A 24,258-nucleotide genomic window follows, 5' to 3' on the forward strand; every position below is an offset into this window, starting at 1 on the left:
CATTTAGATTCAACATTTAGATTTAGATTTAACATTTAGATTTAACATTTAGATTTAGATTTAGATTTAACATTTAGATTTAGATTTAGATTTAACATTTAGATTTAGATTTAACATTTAGATTTAACATTTAGATTTAGATTTAGATTTAACATTTAGATTTAGCATTTAGATTTAACATTTAACATTTAGATTTAACTATTTAAAATATCCCTAAGTTGATAAATATTGTTTTTAAATGTGCTAAAAAGTGACCATACCAGTTTTTTAAACATAGTTTGAAGCTAAATGTGACAAAATGTTGCTGTTATTTTCAGCGTGAGCCGCTTTACAAACGGCGCCCCATACACTGCAGGCATGATGCCACCATAGGTTTGCAGAGAACTGTGAGGGCCGCTGTAACCCAGTGTCTATCCTCACGGGAAGGGGGGGGTGGGGGGCTGTGAGGGCCGCTGTAACCCAGTGTCCATCCTCACGGGAAGGGAGGGGGGGGTGGGGGGGTTGTGAGGGCCGCTGTAACCCAGTGTCTATCCTCACGGGAAGGGGGGGGGTGGGGGGCTGTGAGGGCCGCTGTAACCCAGTGTCCATCCTCACGGGAAGGGAGGGGGGGGTGGGGGGGTTGTGAGGGCCGCTGTAACCCAGTGTCCATCCTCACGGGAAGGGGTGGGGGACAGATAGAGAGAGAGAGAGAGACTACATTACTTGTACTGAAATGTTGCTCGTCTCTCTTTCAGTGCAGCAAAGCGGTCAATGACTTTCTCATTGAAATCATGCATTTTGAGGACTAGTTCCCTCTCCATGGAGAGCATGGCCAGTGCATTCAGATGTTCCTGGCCCATTGAATTTCGCAGGAATGTCTTAATTCTTTTCAAAGTTGAGAAACATCTCTGAGCTTCAGCTGTTGTCATGGGAGTAGTTATGAGAATGTTCAACAAACTCACAGTCTCAGAGAATGTCTCCTGGAGGTTGTAGCTCATGATAATCTGGTACAGTAGTGTCAGTGCACCACAGCAAGCCTTGAATTCAGGATTCTCATAGATCAGAGACAGTTCCGTCTTGAGCTTTGCCTTGTTCAGCGAGGGATATGCCTTCACAGTGGCATTCAGAGTCTCAGCCGGAAATGAATGGCAGTACATTTCAAACATATCTCCCTGTACTAAGGTAGCACTCACAAGGTGGCCAGTGAAAGAGAACCTCGCTTTGGTGTGAGCCAGGATGGTGTCGCAGACCTCTTCAGACAGCCTCTGCTTCGCTTCTTCTGTCAAAGCCGTCCTTGGTCTGTCGGTTCCTGATGGCTCTTGCAGCTGGTCAGAGTCTCTGAATGCAAACAAACCAATAATGTGTTTGTTAGGCTGTGTACAGTACTGTAGTCTACGTGATGCACATGTTCACATTTTATCCAGTACAAAGATGTCAGTATACCCACTGATGGTCTTCGGGGTCCATTGGACCCCAAATGACTTTTGCTTAAATAAAAAAAAAAAGTTCTCTTTTTCCAAATGGTATGAAACTTCCTACGGCTCTCAACACTTTCTAGATCTACAAAAAAAAAAAATTCAAATGGAATGTTATCTGTTTTTATGTAGGCTTGACAAAAATAGTGACACTTGTGGTCTTTGGGGTCTATACGCTGATTTCACGCAGCCGCCATTTTGAAATCGAAAGTGAGGCTCCGGTGGGAAGAACCCCGGAAGTAAACATAAACAACAATGCCTTGGACTTTTAAACTGTATTTTCCAAAAATCTTACATTAAACCTTGTAAAATTATCCATGGTATCCCCAGGAATGAAAGTTAGAAATTTGTGTCTTTTATAAAGTGTATTTAACATAAAATGTTTTGTTTTTTTTAAAGCCCTATTTAAAAAAATATTTATTTATTTATTTATAGAAATTAAAAAAATATCATAAATCCTCCAAAAACTGCACAAATGTTGAGTAAAAACATTAATAAACAGAATAAAAATATAAAAAAAAAAAAAAAAAAAAAAAAAATATTGTTCTGTTACAAAATTAAATGTTATTGTCTGGGGTCCAATAGACCCCAAAGACCACGAGTGTCACTTTTTTTGAAGACCATCAGAGGGTTAAAATGGGCAGGGATGCATAATGTTACTGTTAAACACTGTTTTTTAAGCTATCCATTGTGCCTCACCTAACCAGGATGTCCAGCACAGAGTAAAGCAAGCTAGATTACACCACTGGCAATATATTATAAAAAAAGAACATATATTATAAAAAAAGAACACAAATACAGTCTCCTTTCATGCATCTGTTCTCATAATATGGGTAATATGGGTATTTAGGGGTAAATTCATACCCTACAGTATATACTGTATTCAATTAAATATTGACATCGTATAATTCTGTATAATTGGATGTTTTAAATAAACACTGACAAAAAAAGGAGAGGGCACTAACTGCACTTTCAAATAAATATAAGAGGGTTTGTTCTTTTGCTTGTTATTGATGTTTGGTGCACAGCATCTGACACTCAATAAATCTGCTCTAAATTTGCTTGTACACAGTTTGTCTATTTTGTATCTTATTCGCTTTTCTTTATTCTTTATGTTGTATTTTACAGTCTGTGTACTGTTGTTGTCGAAACTAATTCCTGGTGTGCAAACACACTTGGCAGCAGAGCTCTTTCTGATTCTGATTCTGATTCGGGAGGTTTGTCTCAGTTATTTGTGATAATAATTATGATTTGGTATACAACAGCTAAACATTACAGTAGACCAGTAAGCAGAACCTCGTCCCCTCTTTATTCACATGTTACAGTTTTTATCAATGGTTTACACACAAATACTGGAACTTGAGACACAATGACCACAACATGTAACTCATGCACCGACCCCCTGAACCAATCCTGCTAAACTACAAGCACAATTCCTGCTTTACACTCAGATTGCAGTTCTAAAACACACTTTTTTCAAAACACTACACACAATTCTCTGCTTTTGGCACAATTTTCATGCAGAAAATCTCTTCACAAGGAACACACTGCCATTCAGATATGCACACTGACTCATCACATGGGCAAACACCCGTCACAGTTTTGCAGTTAGCAATCAGAGCTTTAGTATAAAAGGGCAACAGGCCGAAACAGAAGAGAGGATGCAGCATAGTTTCTTTACAGTTTTTTACAATCGCTATGACAGTTTTTTACAATCGCTATGACAGTTTTTTCAATACATTTAACAAGTTTCCTAAACTCTTAACGCACCAACACACCTAAAACACACAATGGGCAAAACGGTTAATTTCATGCTCAAAATCACACATTGTAAATTAAACTCCAAAACTAATTTTCAAAATACAATAATACACTAACACAATACACTATGTCTAACAAAACACTGCAAACATGTCTCAAAATCAAATAATTATTCAAAACACTAACACATGTTCACTTCCAACAGGAACATTTAGTCAATCATAGCACAATGACAAAAACAACACTATCATCAGCTGAAATTAATTACAGAAACTGCATTATTTTATATGTGTCAGGTCTGCCCTTATACAACAGACAGTATTGTATTGATCATAGATTGTGTTTTGCACTGCAGTTTTTTTTTTGAAGTCTCTCTACATTTTTGTTTTGTTTGTAATGTAAATGCATGCATTTTGTTGTTGTTGTTGTTGTTGTTGTTTGTTTTTTTTTTGCAGAAGAAATTCAATACAACAAAATAAATGACCCTTCTTAGAGTAGCTTTATAGAATGTATGGTTTATGAAAAAAAGAAGACAGAGACAGAATTGCTGCAGTAACGGCTTTATTTGCAACAGGACATTTCTGCAAGATAACACAAATATGCAATATAGCTGCCATTTACAGTATTACTGTATGTGAAAATACAAAATATACAAACAGAAAAAGCCATCTTCTAATCTGCGCGGTCTTCTGCATTTGTCCACGTTCTCATCCACATCACACCTGATATCTTCCCTGGCAAGGCATCTTGGGAAGAATCTTTTGGCTTGCCTTATCCTGGTAGTGTTCAGCTGTGATGTCTTGGTGTGCAGCATCTTCTGCATACAGGAGGGACATTTGGTCCTGTGGATAATGGTCAAAAACCTTTCATCTCCAGGCTGAGAAAACTCCTCAATGGGGTTGAGGAAAGGGAAGTAAGGGGCAAGGAAAACGGACATCATCCTCTGATGGGCGTCAAACCAGGCTGTGACTGCACGGGAATGGTGGAATGCCACATTGTCCCATATTTGCATAACTTCAATCAGCTGTTTCTCACTAGCAATGGAATAATGTGAAAATACAAAATATACGAACAGAAAAAGCACCAGAAGAATGAAAAAAATAGTCATCTTCTAATTATTTGCATAATTCAATCAGCTGTTTCTCAGTAAGAATAGAATAAAATACAGGGGATATATTTGTGTTTCAGTTCACAATGTAAGCAGCTGTTTACCTTGACTTTAGCCTGTAAGGTTAGGTTTAGAACATGGTGTTATCTGTTCTGACATACAGTGTTAAGGCATTGGTAAATTTGGCAGTAAAAATCCATTGTTTTGGTCTTGTTTGAGCTTGTGTGTAAAAGAAGTTCAAGCATTTTAAATTTGTGTTAATTGTATGCATTTTGTGTTAAAGCAACAAGAAATGTGTTACAGTTTTTTTCAATTGTTTACACGCAATTTTGAAAACCGGGTTCTTTTTTTCAAAACAGAATCACAATTATCCAAACACCACACTCAATTTGCATAATTCCTAGATTGTTTGCAAAATGACACACTTCAAGGCAAGGCAAGGCAAGGCAAGTTTATTTATATAGCACATTTCATACACAATGGCAATTCAAAGTGCTTTACATAGAAGAAATTAAAATAATAAAAAGAAATAAGAATAATTAAAACAGTTTAGAAAAATAAAAAATAAAATACAGTACAAACAGTCGGACGAACATTGGCACAGTGCTCATTCAGTAAATGCATAGTTAAACAGATGTGTTTTGAGTCTGGATTTGAATGTGACTACAGTAGGAGCACATCTGATCTCTTCTGGAAGCTGGTTCCAGCTGCGGCTGGCATAATAGCTAAAAGCAGACTCACCATGCTTAGAGTGAACCCTTGGTATTTCAAGCTGATATGATCCTAATGATCTGAGTGATCTGTTGGGTTTATATTCAGTGAGCATATCTGCAATGTATTGAGGTCCTAGGCCATTGAATGATTTATATACCAGTAATAATACTTTAAAATCAATCCTAAGTTTAACTGGGAGCCAGTGTAAAGACCTGAGGACTGGTGTGATATGTTCATATTTTCTGGTTCTGCTCAGAATCCTAGCGGCAGCGTTCTGTATGAGCTGCAACTGTCTTATGGTCTTTTTGGGAAGGCCAGTGAGGAGTCCATTACAATAATCCACCCTGCTGGTGATGAAAGCATGCACAAGTTTCTCTAAGTCTTGTCTGGAAACAAAGCATCTAATTCTTGCAATATTTTTCAGATGATAGTATGCTGATTTAGTTATTGCTTTGACATGACTACTGAAACTAAGCTCTGACTCTAGTGTCACACCAAGATTCCTGACTTGATTTTTAGTTGTTTGACCCCTAGAGTGAAGGTATGCGTTCACCTTGAGAACTTCATCTTTGTTTCCAAACGCAATGACTTCAGTTTTGTCTTTGTTTAACTGAAGAAAGTTTTGACACATCCAACTGTTGACTTCATCAATGCATTGGCACAGGGAGTCAATGGGGCTGTAATCGTTAGGCGATAGGGCTAAGTACAGCTGTGTGTCGTCTGCATAGCTGTGGTAAGAGATTTGGTTCTTTCTCATTATTTGGCTCATTGGGAGCATATACAGGTTGAACAGGAGTGGCGCAAGAATTGAGCCTTGAGGGACTCCGCATGTCATGGATGTCCACTCAGACTTATGGTCTCCTATACTCACATAATAACCTCTCCCATCTAAGTATGACCTGAACCATTTTAGGACTATCCCAGAAAGCCCCACCCAGTTTTCCAGCCTGTCCAGAAGTATGTTGTGATCGACAGTGTCAAATGCAGCACTGAGGTCGAGTAGTACCAGCACTGATAATTTGCCTGAGTCAGTATTTAAGCGAATATCGTTTATTATCTTTATGAGCGCTGTCTCTGTGCTGTGGTGCGGTCGGAAACCAGATTGAAAATTGTCAAAGTATCCATTCGAGCATAAGAATTTGTTCAGCTGATTGAAGACAACTTTTTCAATGATCTTACCTATGAAAGGAAGATTTGAGATTGGTCTATAGTTGCTTAACCCTCTGGGGACCAAGCTGTTTTTGGGGCCCTTGAGATGTTCTGACATGCTCTGACATTTGTGCTTTTTTCAGTTATTTATAAACATGTTAATGGCAAAGGTGTAAATTCACTCTATATAGCACAAACAGGCCTACCATAATATGCGAGCAACATGTATGTAGATGTTTGTATTTTTAAGAGAATAATGTTTATGCGTGGTTATTTAAAAAAATAAAAATGAAAGTTGCTGAAATAAGACCACAAAACTCATACAAAATATGTGCCCACAAGACTTTTGACTAATGGATGTTTTCTCTTGGAGTTCTAGCTTCAAAATTATGTGAAAATAGTCTTGCTTTATCGTTCACAAAAAAAAAAATACATTGATTTAAATGGTGTAAAACAGGTTTTGCTTGGAAAGCCAATATGCGAGGGGGAGGAGTAGTTTACACCTTAGATTACCCAGTCCCACCCACTCTGCATAATGACTCTGCATAATTAGCCATTCATTCAGGTGTGACACTGACTGAGCCACAATGCAAGGACAAAATAGCCTATATATTTAGAAGAAGACTTATATTGACCATTTAAGATTTTGCTTACATCTATCTTGTAAATATGTTTTGCTATTTTATTAAAAAGGTTACAATTACAACAATAATTACAATTTCAGCAATATTTCTGCAAAAAAAGTACTCTTTCTTTGTAAAAAAAAAAAAAAAAGATTATAGGCCTACATTTTATCATATGTATTCATTAGTTTGAATATAGCCAACATTGGAACATCTTAGTCTATGACTTTATTTTTGACAAAATAGTATTTTATATATATGAGCAGAAAAGCTTATTTGATGTGACAGTATATTCTACAGTAAAAACTGTACCCAAATCTAGTCAACAAAATGTTGTCTTTCATACTTCGCCTGACTGTAACGCAGTAACTGTAACTGTAAAAGCAGTTTATTCTTTCACACACAGACGCGCGATTCATATTTAGGCTAAACAGTCTTTACAAATATGTACCCTTCATTCATCTCACAGAAACGCTATTCATATTATAGAAACGCGATTCATCTTTTTGTTTACATAAGCCTACAACGTTATTCCATAACGTTATTCCACATTAACACTTGAGAAAGGATAACTTAGCCTACCTCACTCCTCAGCGGGATCTGCTCCTCATATCAGCACGGAAAATTTTCTCCATAAGGTAGGCTATATTATGCCTCTTTGTTTACAGCTGATGTGGGGGCGTTTCACAGACTGAAATGGTTCTCAGAATTTGCGTTTGAATAGCACGCGCTCTCCGGGGCGTGGTCAAATTACTTTTGAATGGCTCCTAATGAGCTCGACTGGAGTCGCTCTCTTTTTATACAGATTACAGAAGCTGATAATATTTGTTTTTTATATAAATTACTTCATTTAAAAGCTGCGATCTCAAGCTTTATGCCCGTGGGTCTGTTTGCCTGTTTGACTGAATTTTCGCGGAGTTATAGATAATTTTCGAACGCGTTTCAAATGGGAGTTTACTGCCAGAGAGAAGGCAGAAATAGCATCATGTTAGTTTTTCTTTATTTGTCAAAAAGCAAAACACTTTATTTGTATTGTGAGTAGACAGAAAAAAAATAGAAACTGAACAGGATCGATTGATGTATTACACGAAAATGAAAGATCAAAATTAACAGAGCATTTTGTGTTTATTTTTCATTGCTAAAAAAAAAAACGAGCAAAACGCGCGGGCGCGTTTTTGGTCCCCAGAGGGTTAATATGGTCTTATCCAGATTGCTCTTATTCAGGAGGGGCTTGACAACTGCAGTTTTTAGGGAGTTTGGAAAACTCCCAGAGAGAAGTGAAGCATTTACCACTTCTAGAAGATCTGCTTCTAAACTGTTTAAAACACTTTTGAAAAACGATGTGGGAAGTGTGTCAAGAGCGCAGGTTGATGTTTTAAGGTGCTGTACGGTTTCTTCCAAAATTTTGCCATCAATTTCTTTGAAATCAGACATAGTAACTACTTTCTCAGGTGGTTTGATCTGTCTGACCCCAGCGCAAGTCAAGGATGTGCTGATCACCTTTCTGATATTATTAATTTTCTCAGAGAAGAAAGAAGCAAACTCACGGCACTTGCTGTCTGAGAGCATTTCACTGGGAATCTGGCTTGGGGGGTTTGTCAGTCTCTCTACAGTAGCAAAAAGAGTGCGTGTGTTGTTTAAATTACTGTTTATAATATTTGAGAAGAAAGTCTGTCTAGCTTTGCCTAGTTCCATATTGAAAGCATGAAGGCTGTCTTTGTAGATGTTATAATGGACTACAAGTTTTGTCTTCCGCCACATGCGCTCTGCTTTTCTGCATTGTCTTTTCATATTTTGCACTGCTGTTGAGTTTCTCCAAGGTGCCTTTTGTCTGCCACTCTTCTTCCTGACTTTCACAGGAGCAATATCATCAATTACACCTTTAACTTTTGAGTTAAAAGAATCAAGGAGAAAATCAACAGAGTCTGCAGATATGCTTGGTGTTAAAGATATAGCCTTCATAAATAGGACACTAGTGTTCTCATTTAAGCATCTCTTCTTGACAGACACAGATCTAGCTTCAGTGGCAGGAGAGATCAATATATCAAAGAAAATACAGAAATGATCAGACAGTGCTACATCCTTAATAACAATCGATGAAATGTTTAGACCCTTACTGATAAGTAAATCTAAAGTGTGTCCACGATTGTGTGTGGGTCCATGTACATGCTGAGTCAGATCAAAAGTTTTTAAAACAGTTTTGATTTCTTTTGCCATATTGTTTTCTGCATTATCTATATGGATGTTAAAATCTCCAGCAATGGCAAAACAGTCAAACTCTGAGGTAATTGTTGATAACAGTTCTGTAAAGTCCTCAGCAAAGGCTGGAGAGTATTTTGGAGGCCTGTAAATAATGAAAAGTAAAATGCGTGGAGCACCTTTTAACACAATACCCAGATATTCGAAAGACAAGTAATTCCCAAATGATATTTGCTTACATTGATAGATATCTTTAAAAAGAGCAGCTAGACCCCCACCTCTCTTAACAGCTCTGCAGACACTCATAAAAGTAAAGTTAGGAGGGGCTGCTTCATTGAGGATTGTTGCACTGAAGCTGTCTTCTAGCCAGGTTTCATTTAGAAGCATAAAATCCAGGTTGTTTGTGGTTATTAAGTCGTTGACTAGAAGTGATTTATTTTTAAGTGAGCGAATGTTTAAAAGAGCTAACTTAACAGACTTACTTTTCCCCACAGCAATATTAGTTTGACGTGTAATAGGCACCAGATTAGTTGGCTTTGCTGTACGGCTATTGAAGGCCTTAGACTTTCTATCATGTAATAGAACAGCAATAGAGAAAGATACAGGCACACTGGGTTCCCGCTTGTTTTTTAAACATTTGAGAAAGTTACTGTTATCAAAACGGGGACCCGACACATATCACTGAGAGCTGGTATCAGTTGTTTTTGGTTCACCTCGAGCAGAAGGAGGAGGGTGTGGGCCCTGGCGTTGTGGCAGAGGCCGAAGAGCTCTCACAGGAGGAGGGGGAGGGCGAGCTGGGCCCGCAGGCTTTGGTGGTAGTGGTGCCTGTCTTTTTTTAGTTGGTATCTGGGGGCTTGCAGCAAAAGAGTGGGATAGTCTGGTTCCAGCATGCACCAGTTCTTCCATTTTCTGTGAGAAGCACAGTAGTGGCGTAGCAGGGGAGAGGGAGAAAGTATCTGGTGAAAGGGGCTGTTGCTCTGGTGTTATAGGAGGCTGTAATATGCTGTCCTGGCTTCCCTGGCTGTTTTCCAGGAAGTCGTCCTTGGGTGCTGAATCTTCAAGCAGTTCTGATATGGCTCTCTGTGGTGAGCTCTGTGTGCAGGGCTCAGCTGAGATTGTGTCCGTGAGCAGAGGTTGTTGTGGCGGAGTGGTGTTATCATGTCCATTTTGCTGCTGAAGTGAAGTCCCGTGGTCATTCATACTGTGTCCAGGTGTGTGTGTGCCATTCAGATTGAGTGGATTGGCACAAACCGCAGAAGGATGATTTAGGGAGAAGTAGATATTGTCCTTTAACACTCTTGAACCAAGTTTGTTTGGGTGATGGCCATCCCGATGAAACAGTTGTCGTTGACTCCAGAAAAGATTGAAATTGTCAATGAAGTTCACTGCTTTTATATTGCAGGTTTTTTGCAGCCATGTATTTAGCCCAAGCAACCGTGAAAACCTGTTTGTTCCTCTTGCTGGTAGTGGTCCACTGATGAATGTTTGAACTTTCAGTCTTTTAAGTGTTTCAAAAAGTTTATTGAAATCCTTCTTAAGGAGTTCTGACTGCTCTTTATGAATATCATTCTTCCCCACATGTATGATGAGTCGATTAGCAGTCTTATGTTTCATCAGAATGTTCTGAAGTTCCCTGTTTATATCAGAAGTTGTTGCTTGTGGAAGGCAGCACGTAGTTGTATCCCTGCTGCTAATGTTTCTGATTATGGAGTCCCCCACTATCAGAGTCCTGGGCTCGGCTGCGCTCTGAGCTGAGTGCCGCTGTCTGCTCGACCTTGAGCGCCAGTTAGCATCAGTGTTAGCTACTGGCCTATTCAGTCTGTGTTCGATCACATTCATCACATTTGTGGATTTCTCATTTACATTCATTAGTACTTCAAATCTGTTCTCAAGATGTATAGGCAGTGGTAGCAGACCAGTGTTTGCAATCCTTGTCAGAGCTGTATCTGGGGTAGAGGATGCTACTGCGGTAATATGTGATGCTCGTGACAATCTGATGTCTCGAGTGCCTTTGGGTTTAGCTCCCTGTTTGTGCCATCGATTAGTAAGTCGATCGGCTTGTTTCTCTACCTATCGAGGAGTACTAGTTTCATGGGACTCACTGCACATGCTGAGGGTGTCCATGACGAAGCTCTGTTGTGTGCTCCGTCTGGTTTGGTGGTCCCGTAAGTAACTTTGTTTCTAGAACTGCAATCCTTTGTAAAAGTCTGTGGCAGTTAGTGCAGCAAGTAGATTCCAGAAGAGGCATTTTCTCTTATCCTTGTAGGCAGTTGTGTTTTCCTTTCCCGTTATGTAAGCTGGTCGGGTAAAAGAATTCTCAGTTTTTGTAGTAATCCAAACTTTGTCGTATGAGCACTGTGCTGATTTGCTGAAGTTAAAATTAGGTGATAAAAGGAAATAAAATAAAGGAAATAAAATATAGAAAAAATAGGAGATAAAATGTAAAAGCGATAGAGCAAAACGCGGAGCAGTAAGCAAGAGCGTCCGAACAGTGACTCTACTTCAGTCAAAACATATACACATATTTGTGAAAATGCTATTAGTTTTCATTTAATCAACACAGTCCTCAATGATCAGACACTATTGCAGCCAGTTACACACAGCTGTGATAAATATAAAACACATTTGTAAAAAAAAAAAAAAAATTAGGAAATAGCATGTGCTAGATTTTTGGCCAGACATTGTTATGTAAGGGATCATTTAGATGACAAAAAATAAATAAAAATAGTGACATACCCACAACATTCTTCATGATTAGTTTGAGATATAGGGAGAATGTACACAAATAGGCCTACTATAAACTTACCAAGCACTGCACAACACTGATGCTGCAGACTGAATATTTCAAGTATTTATTTCAATACTTACACAGTATTTCTTACCATAATCAGTTACAGTAATCAACCAACAATGAAATCAATGAAACAAATAAAATCTGTAGACAAATAAAAATTACTGCATGAAGTACATACACTTTGACTCTGAAGAAAAACTACTGTAAAAGCAACAAGAATACTGTAACTATTCATCATCTCTCCGTCTGGCTGGATCAGGCCATAAGATTTCATCCACATCACAGGCTATGTCTTCAATGGCATAAGTCCTTCCCTACCTCTTCCTCTACCTAGGCCTCTTCCTCTATCTCCTTCTCCTCTTCCTCTACCTAGGCCTCTTCCTCTATCTCCTTCTCCTCTTCCTCTACCTAGGCCTCTTCCTCTATCTCCTTCTCCTCTTCCTCTACCTAGGCCTCTTCCTCTATCTCCTTCTTCTCCTCTTCCTCTATCTCCTTCTTCTCCTCTTCCTCTACCTAGGCCTCTTCCTCTACCTCCTTCTCCTCTTCCTCTACCTAGGCCTCTTCCTCTATCTCCTTCTCCTCTTCCTCTACCTAGGCCTCTTCCTCTATCTCCTTCTTCTCCTCTTCCTCTATCTCCTTCTTCTCCTCTTCCTCTACCTAGGCCTCTTCCTCTATCTCCTTCTTCTCCTCTTCCTCTATCTCCTTCTTCTCCTCTTCCTCTACCTAGGCCTCTTCCTCTACCTCCTTCTCCTCTTCCTCTACCTAGGCCTCTTCCTCTACCTCCTTCTCCTCTTCCTCTACCTAGGCCTCTTCCTCTACCTCCTTCTTCTCCTCTTCCTCTACCTAGGCCTCTTCCTCTATCTCCTTCTTCTCCTCTTCCTCTACCTAGGCCTCTTCCTCTATCTCCTTCTCCTCTTCCTCTACCTAGGCCTCTTCCTCTATCTCCTTCTTCTCCTCTTCCTCTACCTAGGCCTCTTCCTCTACCTAGGCCTCTTCCTCTACCTCCTTCTTCTCCTCTTCCTCTACCTAGGCCTCTTCCTCTATCTCCTTCTTCTCCTCTTCCTCTATCTCCTTCTTCTCCTCTTCCTCTACCTAGGCCTCTTCCTCTATCTCCTTCTTCTCCTCTTCCTCTATCTCCTTCTTCTCCTCTTCCTCTACCTAGGCCTCTTCCTCTACCTCCTTCTCCTCTTCCTCTACCTAGGCCTCTTCCTCTACCTCCTTCTCCTCTTCCTCTACCTAGGCCTCTTCCTCTACCTCCTTCTTCTCCTCTTCCTCTACCTAGGCCTCTTCCTCTATCTCCTTCTTCTCCTCTTCCTCTACCTAGGCCTCTTCCTCTATCTCCTTCTCCTCTTCCTCTACCTAGGCCTCTTCCTCTACCTCCTTCTCCTCTTCCTCTACCTAGGCCTCTTCCTCTACCTAGGCCTCTTCCTCTACCTCCTTCTTCTCCTCTTCCTCTACCTAGGCCTCTTCCTCTACCTCCTTCTCCTCTTCCTCTACCTAGGCCTCTTCCTCTACCTAGGCCTCTTCCTCTACCTCCTTCTTCTCCTCTTCCTCTACCTAGGCCTCTTCCTCTACCTCCTTCTCCTCTTCCTCTACCTAGGCCTCTTCCTCTACCTCCTTCTCCTCTTCCTCTACCTAGGCCTCTTCCTCTACCTAGGCCTCTTCCTCTACCTCCTTCTCCTCTTCCTCTACCTATGCCTCTTCCTCTATCTCCTTCTTCTCCTCTTCCTCTTCCTCTATCTCCTTCTCCTCTTCCTCTACCTAGGCCTCTTCCTCTACCTCCTTCTCCTCTTCCTCTACCTAGGCCTCTTCCTCTATCTCCTTCTTCTCCTCTTCCTCTACCTGGGCCTCTTCCTCTACCTCCTTCTCCTCTTCCTCTACCTAGGCCTCTTCCTCTATCTCCTTCTTCTCCTCTTCCTCTTCCTCTATCTCCTTCTCCTCTTCCTCTACCTAGGCCTCTTCCTCTACCTCCTTCTCCTCTTCCTCTACCTAGGCCTCTTCCTCTATCTCCTTCTTCTCCTCTTCCTCTACCTGGGCCTCTTCCTCTACCTCCTTCTCCTCTTCCTCTACCTCCTTCATCTCCTCTTTGAGCTCCCCCTCTCATTCTCACTCTTCTTCTTTTTCTTCTAGCTCCTTCCATCTTTGTTGAAGACAGGTGAACTCACCTGCTGCCTTTTATAGGACACCTGAGTGCTGCGTTTTCAAATTAGCACATGTGTGCTTCCACACCTGGTGGTTGTGTTTATCGAATTCGTTCATTAGTGTGGTCATTGGCAATCCGGGGCTTTGTAATGACAAGGAAGTAACCTCACAATCCTTAACTGTGTCTAAGGTGTGAAAATGTGTGTAGAGTTTTACAAATCACTGTGTGTAATGTTTTGCAAAAAGGGTGAAGCAGACATTTTGTGTAATGTTGTGCAAATCTGTGGAGGTGTTTTGCTCCTTGGAGTAGAATTTTGCAAATTGTGTGGAAATTTTTATTTTAGTGTGTAAACAATCGTAAAAAAACTGTAATAGTATAGCTTACACAGACGGATGTAGTGCTAACTGTGTTAAGAGTTTTGGAAAATTGTTAAATGTATTGAAAAATCTGTCATAGCAATCGTAAAAAACTGTAACTGTATACAGTCAATTCTTCTGTTGTTTTGTATGTAGACCACTGTATGTACAGCTTTGTGTTGGTTGGGATGTACACTGTGTACATTGTTTTTGTGGGAAAAATAAAATATATTTGTTACCGTGTATTTGTGTGTTCTGAGTATACAAACAATATTCTCAAATATTTTACAACACACTTATGTATGTACTGTCTGTAGTAAGTGTAACAGTGAACAAAAAAAGGCCTAAGTCATTATGATGAATGGAGAAGAAGTGTTTTCCAGTCATCATAGTGTTTTACACTGAGCACATCAGTGTTCAACTGGTTCTGTGTCTATTCATATGATGGTTTGTGTGTGTCATTTGAAAACAAAATACCATTTTGAGAAGAAATAACATTGTTTTGAATGTAAAGTTTCATTTTGCAGGAGAATTGAGGGGTTTTGGCCAGTGTGTGCGTGTGTGTGTGTGTGTGTGTGTGTGTGTGTGTGTGTGTGTGTGTGTGTGTGTGTGTGTAGAGTTCTGAGAGTACGAGGCATGCTTTCAGAAAATGTGTGTAAACAATCGAGAAAAACTGTAATAGAAGTTTTAGCAGTGCCGTTCAGTCTGAACCATCGTATGTGTGTGGAACAAGACTCACACACTCTTTAAGAGCAATGATATTAGACACACTCACTTTACCGTCTCTAATTCACCGGTTACATCACTCGCCCAGCGCGGCACCGACCCCACATTCACTTAGGTGGGTAACAAGAAAAACTGAACGTGTCCGCTCAATGCAGCGTGAGATGAACGAGCTTGTGTGTGTGTGTGTGTGTGTGTGTGTGTGTGTGTGTGTGTGTGTGTGTGTGTGTGTGTGTGTGTGTGTGTGTGTGTGTGTGTTTGTGTGAGTGTGAGTGTGTGTGTGTGTGTGTGTGTGTGTGTGTGTGTGTGTGTGTGTGTGTGAGAGAGAGAGTGTCACGTTTGGATATAAATACCTGAGAATGCTGTTCATATTGTGTGTTCTCTAACACTTTAGAGATTGTGCCGTTGTTGTTTTTTCAGGAATGTAAGTTTAAATGTTATTGTATTTAAAGGGGGGGTGAAATGCTCATTTTCAGTCAATCTCATGTTAATCTTGAGTACCTATAGAGTAGTATTGCATCCTTCATATCTCCAAAAAGTCTTTAGTTTTATTATATTTATAAAAGAAAGATAGGCTGTACCGAGTCTTTCCGGAAAAAACAAGCATCTGGAGGTGGGCCGTGTGGGCGGAGCTAAAGCTGTGCTAACCGAGCTAACAACACACAGACATTTGAAGCAGTTTTACTCACCGCCCGGTTCCAACGCACGGCCGCGAACATTTATCATTGTGACTGCTCGATCCTTAAGCATTAGACGATCTGCAAATCCGTCGATCTGGGCTTTGTTTATAAAACAATCATTGTCGAAATGCAGGGAACAAACAGTCTCTGAAAAAACTCCATCCACTGGTCCCTTAACGCTGGGTTCTTTGGGAATCTGTGCAGGGTTGTCTTGCCCTGGCAACCAAAAACACACTTCTTTGGTGACATTGACTTCCCTAAAGCCGAGCACAGCGCTTTGATGAGGAACTGCTTTCGCTCTGTCGCTCTGGTCTACGAGTGCGCGCGCGCTGTTCCGGCAGAAGTAGGGTGACCAGACGTCCCGAAAAATTCGGGACAGTCCCGAAATCTAAGCTGTTGTCCCGAATCCCGAATCCGGCCCTAATTGTCCCGAAAATTATACTAAAGCAAATTCTTATATTGTCTGATAAAACATTAAAAACTGTCCGTGGAGGTTGAGTCGTCCTGCAGCCAGCCCCCGCCGGCTGCTTATTGGCTGCAGCATCTTTTTCTTTTTCTTTTTTTGAAGTTCAACAAAGATACCGTAGGCGCGAATTAAAATGCATTGATAAGCGAGCGCGAGTTGCCGCAGCCGCGAGGACAGTGAATGTGCAGGCAGCCAGTAAAGGAGTGATTGATTGGTCGCGGAACTGTGTGCAAAAAAAAACTTCGGCCTAATGTCTGATGTTGGGTTACACAAAGCAAATCATCTACACAATTATTTAGTTTTCTTATTTAATGACCGACAATTTCGTCATAATAATAATTTTGGCATAAGGCTTACTAGCGTTAGACTTTACTATAGCCTGACATGTCTGATTTACGCACTGTTACAACAGTCTTTTTTTTTTTTTTGGTCACAATGACATTTGAGTTCATGATTTTAATATTGTTTTTTTGTGGCAGACTAAATATTAATGACAGACTGTTGATCTTTGAATAAAAATATGTTTGGTTCAGGTTTGAAAATTCATTTTATTATAGGCTATGTAGTCTAATATCATAGTAGGACTACCCCAAAACCTCCCCAAACAACCCCCCCCCCCCCCCCCCCCCCCCGAATTTCAGCCAATCTCATCTGGTCACCCTAGGCAGAAGTGCCCTTAGGACCCATATAAGGAAATTCCGCCCCATCTTACGTGACACAGACCCATACTCGAAAAAAACTTTCCGAAACTTGTGACAAACCGGAAGGACAATTTTTGGCACAGAAATAGGCCTACTCCTTCAAACGTACAATTTAATTTTTGAAACTTTGTCCATGTTTAGCATGGGAATCCAACTCTTTAACAGTGTAAAAAACTCAGTATGCATGAAATAGCATTTCACCCACCCTTTAATCTATTACTGCAATCTTTAGCTTTCCTGTAGCTCTAACAGTAGAGCGTGTCAGGGGTTCGATTCCCAGGGAAAGCAGCACCTGATAAGAATGTAAATGTGTAGCTTGAAATGCAATGTAAGTCGCTGTGATAAAAGTATAAATGATAAAAGTGTCTGCCAAATGCACTGGAATATGCAATTGGCAATATGCAATTATTCTATTATAAATACGCCTTTTTGTGTATGAAGCACTTATGTATTGTAGTCAAGCACAATGGTAACCTTATATAATGAAAGTGTTTTTATAAAGCAAGACACCAGAAGTTGTTGTTAGACGAGTTATTAAGGAAGTGTTATATAAAGAAAGACACTTGTAATAATCATTGAAACCATATATGAAGAAAGTGGTTAATAAAGAAAAACACAGCAAATTGTTTTTGTAAAATTGTTTGTTGAGAAAGTGGTTTATAAAGAAGAACATCCCATACTTAATGTTTTAAGCATTTATTAAAAAGCGTAGTGAGGAACAAAATGCAAATGCAAAATGCAAATGCAAAGGAAAAATGCCAGCATTACCGTCGTCTGTGTTGCGGACGAGACACAGAATGCAACGAAGCAGGAGGACGAAGAGGAGAAAGGATTTATATGAACAAGGGTTAGGCAGTTTCCAGGACTGGAAAGATAATGTCCAGGCGGACGCTGATTCACAGATTTAACTTACTCTACCTAACCGTAGAATAATTAAAATAAGGTAATAGGTGTTTAAGTTAGGGTTAGGGTTAGGGTTAGCACCACACCACACCACACCACAGCATACAGGTAATGCATTAGAACTGTAGTTTAGCAATGAAAGCATGATATTGCCCAGCAACACTTGACTCATGTAGAAAGAGTCTCTGATTGGTCAGTGGTTTTAGACACTGATCACATTAATATGAACAGGGTATTGGCTATGTCAGTTGTGATAGTGTGTGTGTGTGTGTGTGTGTGTGTGTGTGTGTGTGTGTGTGTGTGTGTGTGTGTGTGTGTGTGTGTGTGTGTGTGTGTGTGTGTGTGTGTGTGTGTGTGTGTGTGTGTGTGTGTGTGTGTGAAGATGTCACTGCCAGGGCTCTTGAGTTTTCATCACGTTCTGATGCTGTCTGTCCTCACTGGAGCAGGTGAGATTAATCTGCTTTACTAAAGACAGTATAGCTATGACTCAAGTCTTTGTGTGAGAAATATAAGTCATTGTTCACTTCTGCAATTGAATTATTGATTAACTGAATTGAATCTGATGATTCAGGTGAAGTTCAGCCTGTGTCCTACACACAGCAATTGTATGGCTTCTGAAGACTTCAAATAGTCACATGGACCATGCACTTTTATGATACTTTATGATGCATTTGTGTCCTTTTTGAAGTTTCAGAGCTTTAGTCTTGAATATTATAGTTAATATATTTGAACCTGGAATAAAGCGCTCGAGTCATATCTACTTTCTGATTCCATTATTGTGTTTTTCCATACTTTTTGTAAAAGTTTGAACTTTATTAGTTGGGCTAGTAGTTTTTGTTGTGGTATCAAAGCACTTGAATAATACTGTAAATGAAAAGGAAAGTTACACTTGACCCCCCCCCCCCCCCCCCTCTTTTTTTATTTCATTTCATTTCATTAGTGTGTGTAAAGTGAGTATCAGCATCATCTCCAGTGTTGCCTTGAGAACCATCAGCGTTATGTGCAGCCCTGATTATATTACAGTAGTAGTGGTGGACACACTGATGTTTCTGGTGTTTAACAGTGTTGGCAAGATTTAACAGCAACATTTTCTTACACTTCAACTAAATTAACAACTTTTTTACAACAGAAATGAACCATCACTGAACTTACTTAAGCTGGACTGTGACACTATTTTCCTCTAGAAACAAACTCTGCTGCATTATTGTCCTGTTATCTCTGTAAAGCTGCTTTGATACAATCAGTATTGTAAAAAGCGCTGTATAAATAATTGTGACTTGACTCGACTTGACTTCTTAAACTGTTAGTTATGAAGTGAAATGAAATGAAATATACTTTATTGTCCTTGGTAGGGAAATTTGTGATGGACTCCATAGCCAGCATTTCGACAAAACCTGATAGCTTACATTAATACATTAACAAAATATACACATCATACACATACAAATAAATAAAGTTCATGTTCAGCAGTCTAACTGAGATCGGTACAAAAGAGTCTTTGAACAGGTTCTGTTTAAAGCGGAGAGTGCTGTACCTTCCTCGAGACGGCAGGAGTTCATGAGAGTGGTAGAGTACGTGAGATGGCTCGCTTAAAATCCTTTTGCCTCATTTAGTGTGTGCATTGCTCGTACAGTGTCTGAATACTAGGATAGTCTTTCAGTCCAATCATTTTCAATGAAGATCGAACAATATATAGTGACTTTGATTTTGATTTTACCATTCACCAAGTGGAGATCACCATTCAAAGTGGACAGACCATATCTAATCACACTTTCTAGTACAGACTGATAAAAAAGGAACACCATTTTCCTATCAACTCCATTAAACCACAATCTTCGTAAAAAGTACAATCTCTGGTGAAGTCTTTCACACACCCAGATAACATGCTTGTCCCACGTAAGAGATTTGTCTAAATGTACTGCTAAGTACTTGTATGATTGCACCTGTGTGATTTCTTGATTATGAACAACTATGGGCATATGATCTCCAAAGCCCTTGGGATCAAAAATTATTTCCTCCGTTTTCTTAGTATTCACTATTAGAACATTAGCATCACACCAGTCTACAAATGAATTAATCTCAGGATAAAAATAGAAGAGGAATCTTGTTTTTTTCAGCAGACTTAAAATGACTGTATCATCCGAGCACTTCATAATGCAGCTGTGTGAGTGCCTACTGGAGCACTCGTTAGTGTACAGCGTAAGAAGAGATGGTGAGCTAGCCCTGAGGAACGCCTGTGCTACAGCATTTTACTGGAGATAAACTATTCTTTACTTCGACTCTCTGAGTTCTGTTTGTTAAAAAGGCGTGATACCGCTGTATAACTGTAGGATTTACATTTAACTGCTTTCAATTGTCAATTAAAAATTGTGGTTGAACAGTACTGAAGGCTGAACTAAGCTCAATAAAAAGCACTCGTGCATAAGCATCGGAATCCTCAAGGGGCTTTACAACCAAGTGCAAAAAACTATTGATAGCATCACCTGCTCTTTTTCCTTTCCTGTTAGCAAACTGGAGTGGATCTAAGTGACTATTAACATTTTCTCTTAACACCGATACTATACACTTCTCAAAACACTTCATCACCACTGATGTCAGACTTTGGATTTTACATGCAGCTCCTCAATTTTGTTCTGTAGAGATCTTACGTTGCTCATAATTATTCCAGGGAATATAGGTATAGATGTTTTAGTAATATGGATAGGACATGATGTTTTAGAAAGGACATTCCAGTAATAACAGCATCAGGATGTGTTTTTGTGTTTTTATTGTTGAAATAATCTCATGAAGACATTATTTTTCAGCGGATGGCTATTATAATTACCGGTGGACACAATGCATCTACAGCTCTCCTGATCTCAGTGACATGGTGTTCATTGAAGGCTACTACTTCAATAAATATCCATTCATAAAGTTCAACAGCACTGTGGGGAAGTTTGTGGGGTTTACTGAGTTTGGAGTGAAAACTGCAGAGAACTGGAACAAAGATCCAAACTTATTACAGCAAGAGAAGGCTCAAGTGGAGGTGTTCTGCAAACATAATGCTGAGATTACAGAATCAGCCGTCTACAACAAAACAGGTACGGGACGCAAGGCTCACACAGAACTCTTCTGTTAAACATCTTTAGGTGTAATTGAGTATGTGTCTCTTCTGGGTTCAGTGCAGCCGAAGGTGAAGCTCAGTTCAGTGACGCCGGGCGATAAAACACACCCAGCTCTGGTCATGTGCAGTGTGTACGACTTCTACCCTGAGCCGATTAAAGTGTCCTGGTTGCAGGACGGTGTAGTGGTGACGTCTGATGTGACCAACACTGAGGAGCTGCCGAATGGAGACTGGCTCTACCAGATCCACTCTGAGCTGGAATACACTCCTAACCCTGGGCAGAAGATCTCCTGTGTGGTGGAGCACGCCAGCTTCAGCAAACCCATGATCTACGACTGGGGTAAGAGAGACCTCAGGACACACCAATGTAGCGTCAATTACACAATAATACAACACACGGGAATTGCTCAACCTGCTATAACCTGTTATACTTTATTGTATTTATCATACCAGGAACATATCAAAGCTCACATGAACTATATACAGACAGATGCCATGAAAACTGTCCACATATAAACAGAGAAAAAAGCAAAAACAAAACAATAACATAGAAGTGTGTGTGTGTGGGGGGGGGGGCTATGAACTAAACTCTCATTCCTGCGTAATAATCAAGGACCTTTGCTGCCGTACCGCAGGCGCAATGATATTACTACAAACTGAGTGCCAGTCACGTTGGAAGTTAACTGGCTGGGAACTATTTTCAGGCGCTGCGTGATATCATTGCGCCCGCTGGACCCATGGTACGGCAGCAAAGGTCCTCGATTATTACTCAGGAATGAGAGGAGATCGGCTGAATGGATTCGCAAACGGTAAAACTCAACTGTTTAACTCTGGGGGAGTTGGAAAATGAGCCTATTTCCAAATAAAGTGGAGTGAACCTTTAATGTAACTCATAGTATCATTGTAGACACTGAACAGACGCAGGTACGAACTTTCACGTCATGCTTTAAAACTGTTTAATGCACAGCTAGCCATGGGTTAACCCTTTCTGTATTTAATGCTATTGTGATGATAGAGCGATGTCTGTCTCTCACAGACCCCCCTGTCCCGGAGTTTGAGTTTAATATCCAACTATTGTTCACCACTGAAACTGCTGGACTGGTGCTGGGAATCCTCATAGCAGCTGCTGGATTCCTTTACTACAAGATGAAATCAGCTGGGCTGTAGAGGTGAGAGTGCGCCAGTGGTAGAACTCAGGCCAGTTAGGCAACAACTCACTATAAACATCATGGCATTTTATTTTTCAACTAATTACTCTTTTTATTTCGATAGAGAAGATCATAGTACCACGTTAATGATGGTAAGTTTGACATTTCACTCAGTTAATTGCATAACAGCATTTCTGTGTGATCAAACATTATCTTTACCAATAATGAAATACTGAATAATCAAGCTCAGTAACATGAATATTAATCCCACAAACCGCAGGTCCTCATTCTGACTGAAAGGAGCCTCATCATCTTCAACTATCCCACAGTCTAACTCTTGTTTCATAATAAACATGATGATGAAAACTGAATTAGAGCGTCGCACCTGATTCATGTTTCTGGGTAATATTTCAGCACTATTGGCAGTAATAATGATGTCACTCATGTCATGTCTTCTTGTGGTTTCTCCTGTTGCTTCCTCCACTCGACCCATCTCTCCTCCTTCTACATCTCTCACTCCTTCTCTTTCACCACCTCTTGTTCTTTCTCCACTTCCCACTAAAGTTAGTTTGCTCTGGGAACTCACATCCCCTTTTATAGCTCATTTTTATAGCCGTGTAAAATGCAGTTTAGTACATTGTATGTTCTGTGCATTACTGATCTAGCTGGAGCCAGTTTGCTGGTAATTAAGATGTCATGCAATGATAGAGTATTGTTTGCTGTGTTTGGGGAAATGGTACATATAGTTTTGTGTAAAACCAATAAAAAGCTGCAATTGTTTTTAGGAAGTGGGGTCACACTTTATATTAGGTGTCATTAACTACTATGTACTTGCATTAATAAATGAGTGCAATGCAGTTATTGTGTCTATGTAGTGTTGCGAAGCGTTTGTGCTGCTATTGTGGAGGGATACGGGTACGGTTAGGACAGGTTTGGGTTTAAGAGAGGCTTAAGAGCTCAACATGGAATTCATTTCTGTAATTACATCTTAATTACACAATCCAATTACAGTCTATGCAAGTATTTTATAAACATAAGTATAATGTAAAAACATGTACAGTATGTACACAATTAGTGCATTGTAACAAATGGTTAATTTAAACTCACTTCATTTTGATTCATTCCCCCACAAAACAAGAAATAATATCTTATCTAATTTTACTTATCTAGTAAATGCATCTTGATTTAAGAATTTTTAGATATTTAGACTGGAAACCAGACAAAAATACTAAGTAAGAAAAGCATATTTTGCAGTGCAGTGTACTGGGAGAAAACCACTGTGACATTTTCTAATTACTGCAGATTCAGTCATATGTAACATTTTAGCTTATATATTCTGTTTTAAATCGTTGGATTTATAAAAAGCATGTCATCAGCAATATGAAAGTGATTTTCTCAATAAAGACTCATTGTAATGGTGTTTGTTATTATTTATGATGCCTGTCTATAATGACTCCTTATGGATTGGACACCGGTTTGCCTGTGTGTAAGTTTTAGCACTTTTCTAAACTGGTTTAACTTGATTGTTGCTTTGACAGGCTGATCATAAAACTGTTGTTTATACATTCCTGTAACACTCCTTAAATCTTACTGTATTCAGTTTGTTTCCTGTTTTCTTCTTCCCTTTTGAGGTTCTTTATAGTTGTCAGTCTAGTTTGCTCAGTTCTGAAGAGGAGATAGTACATAAAGAATGAATTCATAAAACACATCAACGCCACACAGAATGTCGGCGTTTCCACCCGTGAATTTGCACAACGCCACTGTCTACTACACACTGTGACACTAACTTGCAGACAGAGATTGTCTTGTTATTGTGATATAAGGCTTTGTAAGAGACTTACAGAATGGAGACCAGCGGGACTCTGCCAGTGGGTGGCAGCACGTCACTGGTGGAAAAACTACGCTTTTATGAATTTCAAATATATTCCCTTTTCAATAGTACATCGCAAATATACTTACAAAAAACTGAACCATCTTTAAATATATAAAAAGTATATTGGCATCATGCTTTTACCTATTTTCTAGGGGTGTGACGAGACGCTTACTCCACGAGACGAGACGAGACACGAGATTGGGTTCACGAGAACGAGACAAGATGAGATTTTTACACAATTTTAAAAAAATCCTCAATGATGAAATATATGAATCTTTTATTCAACTGAAAATCACAAAATGCAAAACAATTTAGGTGCATTTTGAAATCAACTTGTAATGAATGTTATTTTACTTCTAT

At 39.7% G+C, this 24,258-nt stretch overlaps 2 protein-coding genes and 1 long non-coding RNA gene across 6 annotated transcripts in view; 2 read left to right on the top strand and 1 right to left on the bottom strand.

The window, feature by feature from the left end:
- LOC309512029 overlaps window positions 1-24,258 on the bottom strand; it is a 276,593-nt gene that overhangs the window by 166,006 nt on the left and 86,329 nt on the right. The gene's annotated exons all lie outside the window — the stretch shown is intronic.
- LOC309512837 (polyunsaturated fatty acid lipoxygenase ALOX15B-like) overlaps window positions 1-24,258 on the top strand; it is a gene marked incomplete at its 3' end in the record, with an annotated part of 178,256 nt that overhangs the window by 100,659 nt on the left and 53,339 nt on the right. The window lies entirely within an intron of this gene.
- LOC309512016 (H-2 class II histocompatibility antigen, E-S beta chain-like) lies at window positions 18,063-22,396 on the top strand. 2 transcript variants are annotated; one of them, XM_082187425.1, is made up of 6 exons: window positions 18,063-18,220; window positions 20,579-20,854; window positions 20,936-21,217; window positions 21,914-22,046; window positions 22,150-22,177; window positions 22,306-22,396. In XM_082187425.1, the coding sequence occupies exons 1-4, from the start codon at window positions 18,157-18,159 to the stop codon at window positions 22,042-22,044; spliced, it is 753 nt and encodes a 250-aa protein (XP_082043551.1). In that variant the 5' UTR covers window positions 18,063-18,156; the 3' UTR covers window positions 22,045-22,046; window positions 22,150-22,177; window positions 22,306-22,396. The 2 variants fall into 2 exon arrangements, with proteins under 2 accessions (XP_082043551.1, XP_082043552.1); XM_082187426.1 differs by having other exon boundaries at window positions 22,155-22,177.

This window comes from Leuciscus leuciscus, assembly GCF_965113295.1.
Source record: "Leuciscus leuciscus genome assembly, chromosome: 13".
Taxonomy (NCBI): Eukaryota; Metazoa; Chordata; class Actinopteri; order Cypriniformes; family Leuciscidae; genus Leuciscus; species Leuciscus leuciscus.

Excerpts from the sequence above, each read along its gene's own strand:
- LOC309512016 (XM_082187425.1), top strand. The coding sequence starts at position 18,157 with ATGTCACTGCCAGGGCTCTTGAGTTTTCATCACGTTCTGATGCTGTCT. Across the intron at positions 18,221-20,578 it reads GTCTGTCCTCACTGGAGCAG|CGGATGGCTATTATAATTAC; the intron begins GTGAGATTAATC and ends ATTATTTTTCAG. Across the intron at positions 20,855-20,935 it reads AGCCGTCTACAACAAAACAG|TGCAGCCGAAGGTGAAGCTC; the intron begins GTACGGGACGCA and ends TTCTGGGTTCAG.